The sequence below is a fragment of the Cricetulus griseus genome, assembly GCF_003668045.3.
Source record: "Cricetulus griseus strain 17A/GY chromosome 1 unlocalized genomic scaffold, alternate assembly CriGri-PICRH-1.0 chr1_0, whole genome shotgun sequence".
Taxonomy (NCBI): Eukaryota; Metazoa; Chordata; class Mammalia; order Rodentia; family Cricetidae; genus Cricetulus; species Cricetulus griseus.
Genome location: NW_023276806.1, coordinates 33,019,219 through 33,039,111, shown reverse-complemented (window position 1 = coordinate 33,039,111; position 19,893 = coordinate 33,019,219). Strand labels below are relative to the sequence as shown.

At 36.5% G+C, this 19,893-nt stretch overlaps 1 protein-coding gene across 1 annotated transcript in view; it reads left to right on the top strand.

Annotated features, from left to right (window-relative positions):
- LOC100762108 (bifunctional heparan sulfate N-deacetylase/N-sulfotransferase 4) overlaps positions 1–19,893 on the top strand; it is a 274,005-nt gene that overhangs the window by 233,395 nt on the left and 20,717 nt on the right. The window contains exons 7-8 of the mRNA XM_027395414.2: positions 9,009–9,105; positions 18,052–18,175. Of these exons, the coding sequence (XP_027251215.1) occupies positions 9,009–9,105; positions 18,052–18,175 (221 nt within the window). The remainder of the gene's footprint in view (positions 1–9,008; positions 9,106–18,051; positions 18,176–19,893) is intronic.

The window sequence follows — 19,893 nt, the reverse complement described above, 5'->3', positions numbered from 1 at the left end:
CTGCCTCGAAAAACCAAAAAAAAAAAAAAAAGAAAGTTACAGTATTTATAAACTAAAGTAGTCATAAACTACTATTCAGCACCCCATTTAACAACAGAAAAGAAACTTGTTTTGTATATGCTTTATGGAAGCTGTAATAACTTGAATATTACACTGAATGAAAAGCTCTATATTAATCCATCTGATTCATGAGAGCTCAAAGACTCAGATTTTTGAGTTCTTTGTTTATTCCCTGAAGGATACTCATAAAAATGCAAATAATAGCATAGAGTTTTGTATGAAGGGGACTACAGTCATTTGTTAACAAAGGGAGCCATAGAACAAATGAACCCCTTCTGATTTTTCTGTGAATCACTCACTTGAATAAATATGGGTCTAATAGAGTAAGCAAGACAACAGTAGTTTGGATAAATTAGTGATACCTTGTACTTACAGTAGCATTGTTACAATGTTCATCTACCCCAGTCACACACAGAACCAAGTCACACACAGAACCTTTCCCATCACCCCTAACCCACAGGCAGGCACTTATACTCCGTTATTCGATGATCTAAGAATGAACTCTGCAAAATCATGAGACCACCATGCCCTAAAAGTGATCTGTGAAGGGAGTTCTTATGGAGCAGCATTCTCCGGAGGGCTGGGCTTTCCCAAGCCTTTATGGAACTCAAGAGAGGGTTCTTGAAGTACAAACAGATTCAGAATCTGAGATGGTGTCTGTTTCACTGACGTTCCACGAGGATTTGTTGATTGAAGCATTGAGAATAAACATCCTATCTTATTAAAGTATCTCATCATTGCATGCGGATTGTATTAGCCATAAGTGACACTGAAAGATGGAAAGTTGGAAGTCGTTCCACTGTGTGATGAACCCTGGGTAACAGATCTTCACAGGCCTGCACAAGGGAGAAATGTAATAAGCAGACGTTCCCAAACTACACAGTCGTGTAGGGCAGGGGAAGCGTAATCCTTAAAAACATCCTTCACTAGTGAGGCTGGAACAGCGGAAGCCACCTGAAGGGAAATGAGAGGACAAACTTGATAGAATTTACAGTTAATGAAACAATTCTTCCACCATTAGGGTCTAGATAGAGCCTAGCTACCTGGAATAGGCATGTGACCCATATGAGGTGAACCAATCCTCAACTGATAATTTCCCAGGGTTCTGGAAAGGCAGGGCAGAGAGGTGAAGAACAAAGCAGATGTTCAGAGGCACAAAGAAAATGCAGGCTTGGGCTGATAAGGTCTCATGGGAACAGAAATTGTGTCCCTGCCTATGAAACATACCCTTCAAAATGATGTAGGTGGTATGACGTGTTCAAAATGTATATTTTAGTTTTTTGGGAGAGGGAATTTCATTAGCATTGACATCAGTTTTTTTTAAATTAATTTTTATTTAAATGAAAAGCAATCTTATTTTACATACTAATCCCAGTTCTCACTCCAGTCCATCCTCCGAGGCACCCACCAGCCAACCCCTCAGCCCACAAGCCATCCACTTCCTAGGGAGGGTGAGGCCTCCCGTGAGGGGCATCAAAGTCTGACACATCATCATTGGCTTCAGTTTTTAAGTCTTGCCTTTTTCTTCAGAGAATCTTTTACCTACCTACTTTACTTAAGAGTAAATTTGTTTCACATATTCCACATAGCAACCCCCTGAATCACCTTGTCCTCCTGAGGGCAGAGTAGCAGATTTTCAGACTGGTGTTGTAACCGCAAGCTGCCTGCTAAGCAATTTTAACTTAATTTCTTTTTCAACCTTTAAATATATTTAGATACACAAGGCAGTAACTTAATTTTATTGTGATTTATTATTATCTGTTTATTTCAGTTATGTAGGCAACAAGAATATTGCAGAATGAGAAGGGCTCTAAGTGACCTGTCATGTCCTGAATTTTGAAATTAAAACAATAGCAAGAGAACAGAGCAAAAAAGTACAGGGAACTCCTTTGCTGCCCTCTGTCCCTGGAAACACTCTGTGAATTGCATTCTCTTTGTAAGTCTCTGTCTCTGTCTTTGTCCTTTCCTTTCCCATGGCACATACACTCTCCCTGTCACGTACACACAATTTAACTGTAGAGACAACACCAATTTCAGATTCCAAATTTGAACTAACTTGTGTGTGACCTTCAGTAAGACTAAATAAAACCCTTTGCATCTAACCTTCCTCAGCTATAAAGAAGAGATAATGAAATATGTCTTGCCAAGTTACTTTGAGGATTAGAAATAATCTATGTCAAGCAAATGCCTGGGATTTTGAACATGATCAATAAAAGCTGGATATTATATTCATTGGCATTGAAATAATCAGACAATATCTTGAAACTCAGCATAGAGGAAGTATAAACAACCACTACCAGAATATAAAATAGAAAAATGCAAATAATTTGTCAATACAGTTGTAATTAACAGGCAAGGGGGCAAAGAGGCCAGGGAAAGGGTGACAGCAGAAATATAGGCAGCTGGAAAGTCCCAAGGAGATAGAGCACAGTCATTTAAAAAAAAAGGCAGTCTGCTGAGATGTGAGCACTTTGTCACGACTGTAGCAAACCAGTGGGAATATGTGAAGTGATGCCAACTGTTAATATTAATGAATTATTTGGAGCAGTGGGCACTCCACCATCTTAGCACCAGATAATTGCATCTATAGCTTGTATCTGTCAGTATAATAATTGAGAAGTACAACAATTTAACTAGTATCATTATTAACAACTATGGGTTCTCTCTCTCTCTCTCTCTCTCTCTCTCTCTCTATATAATATTATATATATATATATATATATATAATATATATATGTGTGTGTGTGTGTGTGTGTGTGTGTGTGTGTGTGTAAGCAAGTGCTCTTTTATTTTTTTTAACATGGACATTATACATTGAGGGAAGAAGATGACCTGTGGAGAATCGGATCTCTCCTGCAACAATATAAAATTTGAAATATCTGACAGGTTGTTAGGCTTGGTGACAATCCCCTTTACCCAGTGAGCCATCTTGTTGGCCCAGAAACCTTTCATCAGTTTTTAAAGTAGAAATCAGGGCAAGAAAGACATGCACTGTGACAAGTGAGCACAAAGTAGCATTCTTAAACATATAATCAGTCTGAACCTGCTTCACAATTTTTTTCAGTGCCTCCTGGTTGTCTGGATAACAGTCTTTCGGTCCACCACCATTGGTTTATCAAGCTTCTCATGTGTTAGACTGTAGCAATGAAGAGCACAGATGGAGGCCTACCTCTCAGAGAATTTACAGTCTTATAGACAGACTTCCAATAAACTGAAGCTATAATTTAACTGTATAAAATTATTGCAAGTATAAAAATAATTTAGTTGTTGAAATAAGAAGAAAGTATGACACAAAATAACATAGATAAAGCAGGAGGGAGACTTAACTGTGTTCAAAAGGGAAGGCAATAGACCTATTGATAGTTGCACATACCATAATCTATTGGTTAAATTAAACTTCCTTTGTTCAAGGTGAATAACTAATAGGACAAAGGGAAAGAAAAGGCTGGTATGAAATAAAATAAGCGCTTTTTGACATACAGCATGATTTTATTATTTTAAAGCTAGTAATGAATTTAATGGGCACAAAAAACCATATGTGGTCGAAACTAGTAATCATTGTTTTACAAATAAAGAAACTGAGGTCCAGGGATTTAAGAACATTAATTAAAGCATCGTAAGCCCCCTGGGCTCATGTTCCTGCTGACTGGGATGAGGGAAGTTTGCAGTGGTTATTAACATAAGCCAGAAAAAAAAATGGCAAAAGTTTGACTAAGCATTGGTTGAAAATGTGGGCATTGAACAAGAAAATAATTTATTCAAAGACTCCGAAGAGGACTCTCCTATTTCTATGATAGAGAATGCAGTGTGATGGAGGCCCTAGGTGGTCCGAGCAATCATACTTCCAACAGTGCTGCTCAGCGTGGTCCATGAGCAGGCTTAAACCATTTCTTCCTGATACACCGATGAGAGAAGAAGCATATGCTAAGGGTAAACTGACTGTATTCCCTAAAGAACACTGGTTGTTTCAGCTGTTTTTCAATATAGCTCACAGCAAAACATTCCAGTTGAAGCAAAGAGTGTATTGATTCACACTCTATCACAAGCTCCTTATTTTTTAAGAAAGGACCTTTGAAACACATTACATTAGATTATAGGTGATGTTGTACAGTGACATTAAAATAACCTTGTCTGAAACAAGATAGAAATGTGATTGTCACTTCTCTAACTATCCAAAAGGGAACATTGTAGGAAATATAGATACATCTGTTCCATAGAGTAATCTTGTGCCTTAGGCAGTAAGTTCTCCTACCTATAGTTTCTACCTCTGGGTGCAAGCCAGGCTCATTCTTCAGTTATAGCCATTTTCATAGCCAACAATAACTGAAAAGGGGAAAACAGATATGGTGGCTTTAACCTTAAAAGACACTTCATATCATCTGTCTCACTTTTAATTGTTTAAGTCTTTTTCATCAGAAGGCAGATTCAAAAGAGGCTGTGAAATATAATCTCTGGTTTGGAGACCTATGCACTAAGCAAAATAAGCATTTTTCCATTATTAAATAAAGTAAAAAATAAAAAAGATAAAAGTCCACCCATCTTTGTAACTGCAAAAAACATGGCTAGAGCATTAAGCTAAGCCTAGAGTAAAAGATTGAATAATGAAAAGAAATATTTTAGGACATAGATGATAGTCAATGTAAATTGAAATTTCTGTTCTTTTTACATTTTCAAAGAAGAAATTTTGACTTTAACCACTTACATTTCACTCCATTTTGGAGTGTTATACAGATAAATTTATTGGAAAATCCAAGAAATATAGCTTAATCTTTTCTAAGGTAAATTATCACATACTACAATTGTCTTCACAAATTATTGGTCTTTAGTCAAAGATGCATCAACTGTATATCATCCCCCCAACCCCATGGCTCAGAAGTAATGCAGCAAGAGAGGAGAGAAAGTTTGTAAGAGCCAGAGGTAGTAGGAGACTACCACAAAACTGTTCTTTGAATACAACAGGCAGCTGCAGGTGTGAGTTCATTGTGTTTGGGACAGTGCTTATGTACTTATCACTTACCAGAGCATTCATGTACAAGACCTGTTCAAGATCATGCCTGAGAATCCTAGCAAGGAAGCGGGAGATATTAATGAATTTTCACCATGGCTGAGGAGTTTTTACAATTGATGACTCCTAGCAGAAAGAGTCTTTGTCAGGGATCCAGGCTATGAGATGCTACATATGCCCCAGTAGATGGTCCTGAACACAGGTACATACAGGTAGCACTAAAGGAACTCAGTGGATTTTAAAAACAGAGCACATGAAACTGGGAAAGAAAAGTGGTGATGAGGAATTATAGGGTGGAACACGGGAGTTAATTTGATCAAAGCACATATTATGAATATATGAAATTCTCAAACAATAAAAAGAAAAAATGCTAGTCTTTACATATTTATGTTTCATGGCATTATGATTGGATGTGAGGAAGTAAATAAAGTATATTTAGATTGTTTGCATCCTTGAACTGTATGAGATGTGAATGGCACCTGCCATAAATGGTATCCTTTAGGAGGATTCACAGAGGAAATATTTTGAAGAAAAATCCATAAAGGAAATTATGGACCAACCAAAGGGAAAGGTCTGACTGAGAATGTGATCTCAACAAAATCGAGCCCTGCCTTGCCCTTCATGGGAGACTGCTCACAGAGACAACTGTGCCTCCTGAGAGGAGTGAGTCCTCATGTACCCTCATATCAAGCATTAGATATGAGCCACTGTGGAGAGCAGGAGGGACATGCATAGTGTTCCCTGGCACTCACATTGCACTCATCAACCAGCCAAGAGCAATTTTCAATCTGCCACCCCTCAGCATTATTTACAGCTGAAGGTCTGGGAGGGCCTGTTGCTTACAGAAGTAGTATGAAGCAGCACAGTTGGCATTTCCAGTGGACAGAAAAGTATCCTCCACAGGAAATGCCACATGTCCATTAACTTTCCCTCATTTCCTGAAATAGTTCACTTCAAGTGGGCAGTTTTCACACAATTTCAAAAACATACTTCCTAGGGAAACATAAAAGATGTATATTCTGAGGATCTGTAACCCGGTTGCTACATTTGGTGCTAAAGCTGTAGTCAGTACATTCTCCTCCCTCCTTGTCTTCTGTTTTGGATATCCTCACTTTGAGTCACTCTTTTATTACCAGAAGTCTAACCTGGTGGCTCCAGCACTGTCTGAGGACCAGATGCTATAAAAACAGCTATGTTCTACTCCTCTGGCTCTTAATTATGAATTTCTCCAGGCTTTTTGTCAAAACATAAAAAAAAGGACAGTGCTAGAGCAAAGGTAGTTTAATCTGCAAGGCAAAAACACTAGTAGACTTTGTTCTGGTTGTAATGCAACACTTTTCAAATCATGATTGTTGTCCTTTGCAATTTACAGTTGAGCTGACTATGGAGCGCCCAGTAGCGTAGTAGACTGAGTGTCCCATTCTCATTATACAGTGGCTATCTTACTTCCTTTCTCGGATAAGCTCAAGCACACCTACAAGTCTGAAGACCTCCAGGATTTCTGAAAATTTGTTATATTACCCTGAAGTCTGCCACTTGAAAGGTATCCCTACATCGCAATTTTAACAACCATTTTTCATAGAACTACATTGTAGCAAGAGCCCATTTTAGGCTTCGGTCAACATATGTGCCAACCCATCCACAAACAACACTTGGTTTTCTCTTTTCAGTAAATTATAGAAAACCTATCATGAAAGTACAGAAATAAACGACTTAAGAGGCATCCACAGGAAAATTCAGGTGACAGGGGATGACAATCTTGCTTGTCAGAGTTCCCTGGATCTACTGGAGACCAATTCCAGATTTGTCACTTCCATCTTAGAAAGAAGTGTTGCTGGGTACTGTAATGATAGCTCTTTCTGCCACCCACCTGAGTTCCACTGCCACGTTAGGGCCCCCAAATAACATACAGAGTCTTATATTATTTACAGGGCTGCTGGCCAACGACTAGGATTGCTTATTTGCTAGCTCTGTCTTAAGTGTCAACTGTAACCATTAATCTATATATTTTATAAAGACTTATCTTATCAAGGACACCAGCAGCATGTGTCCTCTCTTCCTGGGATCACATGGTGACTCTCCTCTTTACTACACTTCCCAGAATCCTACTTGACTCCTAGCCCCACACATCTTGCTTCCCTATTGGCCAACAGTTCTTTATTTATCACCACTAAGGCAAATATATACACAGAAGGACTTCCCCTATCAAGGTACACCTAGAATTATGATTTATGGGATAGGAATACCAGTTTCTGATGAAGAAAATATTCATAACATTACATTATTGACTGGAAAAATCCCCTGCTTTCAGAGCTTGGTCACATACCAGAAACTGAATTATCTGCTTCAAATGACAGACTGTGCCATAGCCCTTAGGGGTGTGACATGCATTGGGTTTCCTTTCAGTGGCTTGCCAGAAATCATGTAACAATTGATGACACAGAATAAGCATTCTAGGATACATGGCTGAAACCCCTACTTTGCTCTAGAAATACATCCAAAGATTTCTGCAAAAACTTGCTGCCTCCAAATCCCAAAGAAACTGTTAAAGCACTCTGCTTCCATTTTATCAGTTAGGGTTGAATAGGTAAAATTTACCTTTGCAAGGGACAGGATATCCTAGCATTCATCAGATGTCTCCATCTCTAAAACTTCTAAGGGTAACAAACTTCAAATTTTGCATGCTTGGACTTCTTCATGTCTTTACTTTGGTTTGGACTGGTTTTGAGGGAGAAAATTCTCAGCTAATCTTGATCTCATAATCTTTCCATCTCCACTTCTGCCACTGAAGTACCTGGGATCCCAGATGTATGTGGCTATCTGAGTTTTCATCCTCTCAGGTGCATTTTTCTTAGCCAGGCAGCCAGAGTGTCTTCTTGCTTTTTAACTGGTACAATGAACACCATGAGTGTGAGTCAATGAGAAGTTTTGTGAGACCTCTGAATTACATGAGGAATTAGTTTGAAACATGTTGAAAAATATGCCAAACTGTTTGTTATTTGGAGAAAATAATTTTTGCCAAATGAATTATAAATGTAAAAATATATTTAAAATCACAGTGACATGTATTTGTAATCCCAAGTACCTGCAAATTCAAATCAGGAAGATCATTTGAGCACAAGAGTTTGGGACCAGCCATATCCCAAACAAATAAATAAGTGATCTTTTAAGGAAAAAGAACATATCCTTGACATAACATATTCTCCATTTTAACACTTTTACCATCTTATTTTTTAAAATAAAAATTTAAATCAGTGAGAATAAACAAATTATGTAATAAGTGTTGAAATGACATAAAAGGTTTCAGTTTTGTGTTCTCTAATTGAAAAATGGAGGCTCATTTGTATAAACATTTCTTGACAGATCTAGCATAGTTAATTGGATGAATGTCTACTCTCTCCTAGAAAGATGTCTTATAGGAAACTGATTTTTTTTTACCTATTTGTCAAGGTAGCAGGAAAAATTATAATTCAAAACAACTTATCTAATAGGTATTACTTCAGAAACATTTCCCAAAGAAAGTCATCTTGCATTGAAAAAAAGGACCCAGAATCTAATACATAGATGTTTCAATGTTAAAAAAAGAAAAAGAAAAGAAGCTGTGAAACTATAGTCTCGAATGAGGCTCAGTCAGTTCTAGCCTTTTTGATGTACAAGACATAAAATACAAACCAAGACAGAGCAGAGTCTCTGCTACTATCTGTCATGGATCACATGAACATCACAGGGAACTGATTTGAGGCTTTGCTCTACGAATCTTTGGGTGGGGGAACCAGCTAATCATTGCACACGGAAAGGATTTGAGAATCAAAGAACCAGAACTGGATGTAATGCCCAGCTCTAGGAGATCAGGCAAGAATCTCATCCTGTCTTACTTGAAAGGTTGTTAAGACACAGCAGCCAGGAAGCAGTATTCAGCAAGATGTGTTATTCTTTGTTGCAGAATCCATGTGATGATAAACGACACAAAGACATCTGGTCCAGGGAGAAAACGTGTGATCATTTACCAAAATTCCTTGTAATTGGGCCTCAGAAAACAGGTAAGGCTGGGCAGTAATGCTTTTTGCCTTGTTGTCATTATTAAGTACTTGGTGGAATTACATTATAGGATCTTGTTCTGTGTCCTATGCAAATTCTTTGAACAAATGCTGCACCTTCTCATGATTCCTCTGTTATCCTACAAGCCTCAAAAGACCCTATGGTTGCCATTAGTTAGACTTGAACTCTAAATGTTTTAGCTATAGAGTTTAAAATTGTTTAACCTAAGTATCAAAGTTTTGATATTTTTGAGTTTAAGTGCCACAATCTCCCTGGTTTTTTACTTTTTGTGGCTTTCCCTAATTAATCCCTGACTTATGAAAGGATGACATGATTCAGACTCAGACTGTTTTATACTGTACATCAGCATTGCATTGATTTCTGTTCAGAACTATGGTTGTTATTACTAACAAATTATTTTATATGTGTATTGTTAAGAACAATCATTAAGTATTAATGTGCTGTAAGCTTGTTTTCTGCTATGCACCAATCTCCCTAGGCCATTCTCTCTTGGTATTTTCTTGTGCACTGAAGGACAACTGTAAGGATGTAGTAAAAGAGAATGAAAGTATTTCACCAATGAGATGACACTTTCAATTAGAATATTTTATACTTTCTTCAGTGTGTGACAGTTTTATATACTTTGCTTATATCCTGATTAATTAAAGTTTTTATGGAGTTGCTGTATCTTGAATTCACTACTTGGACTTGAAGCACCTTCATCAGGGAGAACCCAAACCATAACACAAAATACACAGTCACAATAAATAAGCTGCAGTGAAGACATTTGTAATACAAGCAAGTAGATCATTTTAAAGGTTGTGGGTAAAATTTCCAGACTATTAGGTATTGGCTGTTGAAATCTTTTCTTCCTCTAGGAATACAAATTGTATTACAACAGTGAATTAACACATGTACAGGGAGGGGGGAAAGCAACATATATTTTCAGATATATCATGTTTTTGTTGTTTAAAATGTGCATTAATTTCCTGCCAACTCCCTACAGCACCGCTAACTTGAGAATAAATAGTAAAGAAATAAAGCATCCCTGTGTTGTAAAATTTTGTTAAAATTTAATTTAAAGACAGACCCTCTATCATTTGTCATTGAATATTATTGCTGCTTAGTTATGCTAGAAAACCACACGTTATTAACTATAAATCTTTTTTCTACTTATTGTTTGTATTTATAAAACCAATATGTTATACCTTTGGATTTTATTATGTGGCCTATACATGTGGCAATGATAAAGCTTTCAGCTGTTTTTGTTGTTGTTCCTGCTGCTTTTTTTCTTACTTTCTCAAATAAAACAATAAGTTAAAGAAAGCAGAGGAACTGCATATCCACATCCATATGACATAGGTACATTATTTAATATGAAAATGGCTCTAATAACTTGAAACATCCAATCATAGATGTCTTTCCTTGATATTAGCAAAACATCCATTGCTTTCAAGAGATCATCAGTCTTCTGAAGGGAGCACACTTTAAAAATTCAGCAACCCAAGCATGATACAGTCACCCCTTTCAATAAACATGAAGTACAAAATTGGGCCTTACAATCCTTTTACAGTTGGGAGTACAGAAGGACGTAACATCCCATTTTCCCATTACTGAATCCTAGATGTGATCCTCTGCTGAGATCAGCCAGGGGATGACAATGGACAGAAGACAGAGGAGTCTGGGATGCAAGGCATTTCACACCATGTCTCCAGCTTCCTCCAGACTGTTCTGCACCCTCTCACTCAGAAGCAGTGTTTCCAGTATGAAAGGGGGTTTCTAGTATCATCACACTTAGCAAAGGATTTGAAGTGCCATTTGTTCAGTACTAATTTCTCATAATTTGTCTGGCTCAGCCTGGCAAATTAAAAGTAAAGGGTTGTTCCTGTAAAAACAGATTTTCTTGAGTGTTACTAAGACAAAACCCTTTCTTCCATTTCCACAAATTCGGACAAAGGGGTTGTATGACAAATGACTGACAAGAATGATAAAAACAGAAGATAAAAATGCAAACATTTTGTCTCAACAGATGTAGAATTCATGGCTGACTTTAGGAACATCAAGCCATAGGTCTCTGATCCCTGGCAAAGTGCATTCCTTCTCTGCTACCAGAGGGAAAAGGGGACACATCACATCTTCTAGATTCTGAAGGCATGAAGGTGTAGGGCTCAAATCACAAGGGCAGAGTTGGGTATAATTTCAGTCATTGGGTGATTAAAAAATTCTTTTTTTCTGGGTGAGGTCATAAAATACCTATTATTGGATATTCAACAATAACTTTAAAGCATTCGATAATCTATGCCCTGACCCAGCCATGTTCAACCCCTAACAGATATTAAGCTATCAATTTTCAAAGTTCTTTTGTAGGTCTTCAGAAATAGCAAGCCTCTTGCAACTCTCATCTCTCTTTTTCCTCATTAAATGTAATTTTTGTAAGTCTGAAACACAATAAAGGAACCTCCTGGATTTCGTGTTCCACTCCATTTTCCAGTCTGCCCTTTAACTCATTTGTCTCTAGAATGTGTGGTTCTTCCTCTCACATTTTCTCCTTTGTGAGCTATTGTTTTCAGGAGCAAATCAGATTAGTTCTTGAGACTCCTCTCATAACTTTAATAATTGTATTTTTCCCTGTGCTTGAGATGTTTCTTCTGGCTGAGGTTCAGCTTCTTATCAGATGGTATTCACTTCTTAACCATCTATTTCTCATTATCTTTTTTCCTTCACTGATTTATGTATTGAGTATCTCTTAAATAATAAACCTTCAAATGGGTGCTAGATTTGCCTAAGAATTTTTTCTCTTTTAAATTCTTTCCAAGTGAGTTGGCTTGGACTCTTTCACTCTTCTAGGATGGAAATAAGGGGTTGTCTTCCCAGGGTCAGCAGATGTGAGATACTGTGTACCACACCTGCAAACTTCTGTGATTTATAGTTCTAGACACTCAGCAAGCTCCATGCTTTCACAGCTGGAAACTGACTGCTGTAGTTGGTCAGATCTGAGGAAGCAGTGAACCTTTAAAGTCAGGAGTTGTGCCCTCTGCAGGTGTAGACCACAGCTCCAATGATAGGACTCTACACATAGGATGAAATTTGGAAATTCCAAGGTGACAAGGCACACTGTTTCAGTGATTTGGCTCTCTGCAGCTTTTTCTTCTCAGGTCTTAAACTTCTCTTCAGTTGTTTTCTAATATTTTCACCATTTTTGTAATTTCCAAAGTGTATGCTATCAGACATTTTTGGGAACATTTTAGCCACATCCTGGTAGCTAAATAACCTCTGGTCTTTCAAAGTCAGAAGCTCTGAAATGTGCAGCTAGTGCTTTGGTATCTAAACTTTGAGTGATAGAAACCTCATTAATATCTTCTGGAGTTACTATCTGGACTCCTTCTAGACGCTAGTGTCTAGACCTGGAAGCCCAGAATTCCATCTGCTTTTAGTGTTATTGTCAGTCATCACTAGTCAGCATGAAAACAACTGGGCAATGAAATATCATCCACTTACTTAAATACCATCTACTTGCCATTTTAAGGAATGGGGAGCCTGCTTACTTAGTACGGAGACCCAGATTCAAGCTTGCTCCATACCAGGAACTCACCATTATAACCTATATACCAAGAGCCCTGGAAAAACTTGACTGAGACCATCCATTTGTCCTGTATTTGAGACTAACAACCAGTCCACACTGCTTTTGTTGCCTGTGATTTCTTGGGTGTGTTTTTCCTAATCAGATTGACATAGTCTTTCTAGTTCCATAGTAATCACAAATTCCTTTATCTGTTTTTCACTTATTTCTCTTTCAATTTTAATGGATAGTTTTGCTGGGTGTAATAGTCTGGATTGATTGTTTTGATTTTTAGGACTTGGACTATGTCTTTCTGGGCTTTTTGAATTTAAAGGTTTACATCAAATTATCAAATATTCAGGAAGATACTATGTTTAGAAAGACACTATTCCATAGCATGGTTAGCTATTGATTTTTGTTTTGCAGAGATTTGAAGTTACAGCCTCTATGTTATGTCTTCTGATTATAAAATATAGCCTTTTTGTCTTCAGCAGCTTGGCATAGGAGCTTGGTGCAAATTTTTCCTAGCAGCGAAAAATTCTGGAATTGAATGACATCATAAGTCAAGTGGCCCTCAAAGATATCTATAGAACATTTCACTTGACATTAAAGAATACACATTCTTTTCAGCAACCAATCGAACTTTCTCTAAAATTGAACACATTTTAGGATATAAAACAAGTCCCAACACACATAGGGAAATTTAAATAAAAACATGCCTTCCATCTGTTCACACTGGAATAAAACAAGGTATTAACAGCAATAGAAATGACAGGAAAAAATAAATGAACTCACAGAAACCAAATCAACACACTCCTGAATGTTAACTATATTTGTGTCAAGGAAGAAATCAAAAAGGAAGTTTAAAAATCCCTATAATTTAATGAAAATAAAAATATAACATACCCAAACATATGGAAGACAGCAAAGCATTATAGTACCATGGCCCTGTATCAGAAAATATGAAAACTCTCAAGTCAAAAACTTAATAATGCATCTTAATGTCTTACAATACCAAAGCAATGGCCCTGTAAAGTAAGTCAGAAGGTATAATCACAATCAGAGCTAAAATCAATAAAAACAGAAATAAAAAATTACAAAGAATCAATGAAGTGAAGAGTTCATTCTTCAAAAAGTTACAAGATTGACAAAAATCTAGTCAAATTCACAAAAATAATCAGGGAGAGGATCTAAAGGAACAAAACTGAATATGCAAAGGAATAGACTTCCACAAAGCCTGAGGAACTTAACATAATCATGAGGACATACCTTACAAATGTATATTATTCAATAAATTGAGAAATCTAAAAGAACACACACACACACACACACACACACACACACACACACACACACACACACGGTAACCATGTATATAATATGTATCCTAAAAAACATTATGTGTGTGTATACAATGTCTTTTGAAAGCTAAATAAAGTTAAAATATTTAAATATACCCATAGTATTTGATATGATAGAAGTGGTAATTTAAAATGTTTTAACTAAAAAAATCCAGGGGTCAGATGGATTCCATATAGAATTCTACCAAATCTAAGGAAAGAACTTACACTAATACTTCTCAAACTATTTCATAAATAAAAAATGAAAGAACATGTCTGCATTATTTTTACAAAGCCAGTATCACCATGATACAAAAATTTGACAAAGATCTATTTAAAATAGAAGAATATAGGTCAGTCTTGCTGCTGAACATAGAATGCACAGACTCTCAATAATATACTTGAAACAGAATTGAAGAACACAGCAATAAGGTTATCTATAAAGATCAAGCTGACTTTATCCCAGAGATGCAGGGATTGCTCAACATACAGAAATAGTAAACTCATTTGAGTAAAACAAGACCACAGCAAACATCTTTTTAAATGAGGAAAGTCTCAAAGTGTTTGCATTAAAATCTGGAAAAAGCGAGATGTCCACTCTCCCCCATGCCTGTTCAATACAACATTTGAACATTTGATAAGATAAATGAAGACATAAAGGGAATATAAATAGTAAACGAAGGAGTTGATAAATGCATTCAGTAAAGTAGAAGAATACAAAATTATTATACAACATTCAGTATTCTTTCTATATGTAATAGAAATAACAAAAATATTGAGGAAGAAATAAGGAAACAAGATCTTTGAATATTCAGTTACATGTGTTTCATCTGGAATATATATAGAGGTCATGAAATTCACCAAAGTCTGGGAGGTCAAGCTTTTAAGGGATGGGAGATACAGTGCAATTGTATAAGGGATTAAAGGAGAAAAATAGAAAGACTGAAAATACCCATACAAAAATTATAAGGAAATACCATTTTTGGAAGGTCACATCAACACAACTTTACAAGCCATTGCCAATTTTATTGGTTACCCTATAGAACCTGATGGTAAAACTCTATTGCTAAAGATACCACATGCTTGAGTCTTAAACCATGAAGAAATCAAGCTAGTACTGACCCATAAGCTTCATCCATTCTGATTTACTTCCATGATTCTGAATACTGCTACTGAAGGAGAAAGGAAATCATCCATTTTTCCAGCTCTGCATTCATAGAACTAATACACTTAAATGGCAAAACATACCATACACACTGGTGCAATAACATCCTGGGAGTAAACAAGTTCTTTCTGATTGGAATTAAGGGCTTCTCCTCAAGATGAAACCCATACCTAGCAACATTATCTGTACCATGAATCTGTGGGACTCACAAGAGAAATTACTACTATTTCTTTATCAAATGAGAGTAGTACTAAACTACCTACTAGTGACTTATTATTATACCCATGGATTAAGAAATTTTCTTTTGCAATAGATGAAAATTAACAGACAGACCTACAATTTGTCAAGCTGTAGACTATGAGGACTGTTGACTGTGAAGGCCTAAATGAGACATGCATAACAAACCCTCTTTTCCCAATGCTCAGAGATAAGAGGGTATGGAACATCATATATCTAAGAGCACATAGGTAGCAAAAATTGGATTTGATGGCCTAAAAATTTTTTTAAAATATACAAGGGTGAGTGATTAGGGAAGATAGATCTGGAAGGCATGAAGGAGGAAAGAGAGGATGAATAATATAAGAATGTAATGTATAAAATTTTCAAAGAACTAATAAAAATTTGTGATAAAAATAAATTCATTGCAAGATAAAAAAAATATTTTAGGGGGGCATTGTGTTGCAACATGAAAAGTGATACATAGAAGAAACAGCTTCCCCACCTAACCCAAGACTAATCTGTAGCCTGATTCTATTGTTTAAAAAGAAAAGTCACACTTGTGATCAGATTTTAATTTTACTAATATATTTATGCACATGACTTCCAGTGCCACCAACCACAAGCCTTACATAGGAGTCAATCACAAGCCCTGCATTTATACCACCTGGGGGCTCTTTGCCAAATCACTTGGGAAATGCTTCCTGAATGAGAAAAGCTTCAGAAAAAAAATGCATCTCAAGTTCACAGACTCCTGAGTGCACACACTTAAGATCTTGTCTCAAAAAGAAAAATAAAGAGAGAGAGGGTAAAAGAGAAGAAGGGAGAAGGGAAGAAAGAAGGGAGGAAAAGGAAGAAAGAAAAGAGAGAGAAAGGCAAAGAGAGAAAGAAAGAAAGTAGGAAGGGAGAGAGGGAGGGAAGGAGGGAGGGAGAGAGGGAGGGAGAGAGGGAGGGAAGAAGGGAGGTCAGGAAGGGCAGAAGGAAAGAAGGAAAGAAAGGAAGAAAACAAACTACACCCAGGTTCAGCATGCCCAGGGACTAGTTTTTCAAAGCCTGTGTGTCCTAGTTTGTTTGTGATAAGCACCACAACCCAAAGCAACTTAGAGGACAGTGTTTTATTACTAACATGCCCAGATCATAGTCTATCACTGAGAGAGCCAAGGGAAGACCTCAAGGCAGAAACCTGGGGTCAAGACCAGAAGAAGAAACCAAGAGATGCTTCTTACTGGCTTGCTTCCAAGCACATATGTATCTGTGTGTTATGCCTTACTCCCCAAGAACACCTATGCAGAAGTAACCAGAACCCCCCTCCCTCATCAAACATTATTCAAGAAAATTCCCCTTAATCTAGCCTAGAGGCCCACCCTGACAGAAGTATTTTCCCAGTTGAGGTGTCCTCTTTCCAGATGTCTCTAACTTGTACTGAGTTTCTGTTTTATTTGTTTTTTCAAGATTTATTAAAACAAATAAAAAATAACCCATACAGTGTGCAGGTTGTCTTAGAACACTTTCCAAAGAAGATATGTCTTGGCTGACAGCTCCCAGTGTAAGACATCCATACATAGTGGGTGGGGCTTGGTGTTCTCATTCAAGGGGCAGAATGTCTGTTACCTATAATTTTGTTTATTCAGAGGAATAATTAATTAATTAAAGAGTATTCATAAAAAAGACTCATGAAATTAAAACCTGCAACAGTGTTTATTGTTACTTAAATACCATCCACTTGCCATTTTAAGGAGTGTTTTGTTACTAATTAGATTTAACCTATCAATTTAGGGCCACATGTTTAATAAGTTTAAAATGCTACATGTTTAATATTCCTTGCATGCAAAGTGATTGCTCCCTTAGGTCTGTTGTGAGTGTCCTTAGCTACTCAAGCCTCTGTTCACTCCTTCCATTATCCATGTACTAGACTCAAGAACACATGTGAACTTCAAGTTTATTGAAGTCAACACATGTGCTTTTCTGATCAAGAATTATCACCCATCATCACTCCTGTGACATATAATGAATATCATATCAACTTCTGTCAAGTATTTCAATCTACCTGACTGAAATTAAACGTCAAGCAGTGATTCACCAAATACAATAGCCAAAAAATAGAGAGGCTACCTATAACGATGACACTTGACTCCAGAGGGAAATTGAAACACAGATTTCTGAAATTCTACTTTGAATGGATTTCTCATCTACTTTACTTTGCCTATGTACCAATATTAAGTCAGATACTTAGATAAATAGAATCACAAAACTACTGGAAACCCATTAGTAGTAGTAGTAGTAGTGGTGGTTTTGGTGGTGGTGCTGGTGGTAGTGGTGGTGGTGCTGGTGGTGGTGGTGGTGGTGGTGGTGGTAGTTTGGTCTTTTGAGACAGAATTTCTCTGTATTGCTTTGGAGCCTTCCTGGAACTCACTCTGTAGATCAGACTGCCCTCGAACTCATAGAGATTCGGCTGCCTCTGCCTCCTGAGTGCTGAGATTGGAGGCATGCGGCATCAATACCTGGCCCCAGTTTGATTATTATTAAAATGAAGTGCATCTATTTAGTGCTAAGAAAACATTGGAAAGAATTGGTCTACTGGATTTCATTTTTGGTTAAAATATGACACTGTTAAACCAATCTTTTCTTTTCCTGACATGTAACATGAGTCTTCTTTTCTGTGCAACAGGAACAACTGCACTTTATTTATTTCTTCTTATGCACCCTTCCATCATCAGCAATCTCCCTAGCCCAAAAACCTTTGAAGAAGTTCAATTTTTTAATGGCAACAACTATCACAAGGGAATTGAGTGGTAAGAATAACAACAACAAAAAATGAACTCCAACATTAACACATGCTCCATCATTGCAGAGCAATTACAGATGTGTGCATGGCATCTGCATAATTACAGAATAAATTTGTTATGCTCAATTCTACCACAGTGAATTAGAAATTAATTTATAATGATGATATGTTTAATCAGTGTTGCTTATAATTTGATTTGGACAGTGCAATAATGATAATATTTTTCTGGTAAGTTAATATGATTGAATAACGAACATTGTGGGGTATTTTTTATCAAAATTATTCATAAGGATATTTAAAATTCTCTTTAAGCATGCTCTTATTTTACAGTTTCTCCATTTATTTTATTAAACACATAATTTGTCTTCACAGTGATGCCTGAGGTTGCTTTATTTTTGTTCTCTGGGACATGTATCTTCATTAACCACATGAGCTGTGTATGTTGTATTGCAATGTAGGCAATATTTGTCATGCAAATTATAATAGAGCTTTTCCTAAACCATATCAATTCCACTCACACACACAAAAGAAACATTAATTAGCACTTGATAAATGGTAGCAAACACTTAAAATAACAATACTTTCCACAAGATAAAGTAGAATAAACTTAATATTGGAGATGGTATTCAGTCTGATGATTTTTTTTTCTATCTGTATCCTAATTTTCCAAGAAATTATGATCCTGGATTTGATCTCCTTAGATTTATATTCCCTAGGCATATAAGGCAAATCTCATATGGGAAAGATTGCTTTAAATACACAATTTGAAGCATTTAATTTTTTGCTTTACCATAATACATGAACCTTCTAGTATTAAGGCCTCACAAGGGCAATGCCAGTGTGCAGATCTTACTTCTCATTCCAAGTGAAACTGTGTTCACTTTGCCTCTGAGACATTACTACCCTATCTCACTTTTACATTTTGGAATTACATGTAAATTATTAAAGAAAGAAAAGCAGTTTTCTCTTATCTCTGAGCTCAAATGGAACAAAAAATTTTAAGCAAGAATACAGATGAGATTCTTCAGTACTCTTCATTTGGGAAACATAATAACAAATGTCAAAGAGGAAAATAAGTGCCTTCTATGGATTCTTAATTGCTCTCATTATTTTTTTCTAGAACATTTGAGGGTGAGAGAAGTGATGAGCTGTAAAGAGGGTTACACACATAATTAAAGCCTTGTACTGAATTAGCTTCAGAACATATTGATTCCATAATATACACACAGAGGAATGTTCCGACAGCATATGGAGGAGTGAACCTATGGAGGCATTGCAGGATCAACTGACAGGAAATAGCCCCTTAATTACTCCAGATAAATTATAATGTGATATTACTGCATATATTACCAAATTTTATAGAAGTTAAAAAGGAGAACAGCAGCTATGCCTTAATCTGTCTAATGCTTTATAGCTATTTTGACTTTCATGTCTTTCTGTCTTATGATCTTCAGTCTAACCTTAAGAAACTTAGTATTCAAATCTGCAAACACACATTTACCATTTAAAGTGTCTGTCAAGGAAGATGGTACAATATTGTACTTTACAGGCATAATCTATAATTTTAGACTTGGTTTTTGACTGCATGGAATATCAGCTCAAATCCAATGTATTATCCCATCATTCATTACCACCTCACTTATCTATTTCACTCTTTCCTTTGCCTTAAATAAGTCTGAAGTTGCTTTCATTACATTCATTACATTCTGGGTTGCTTTCACATTA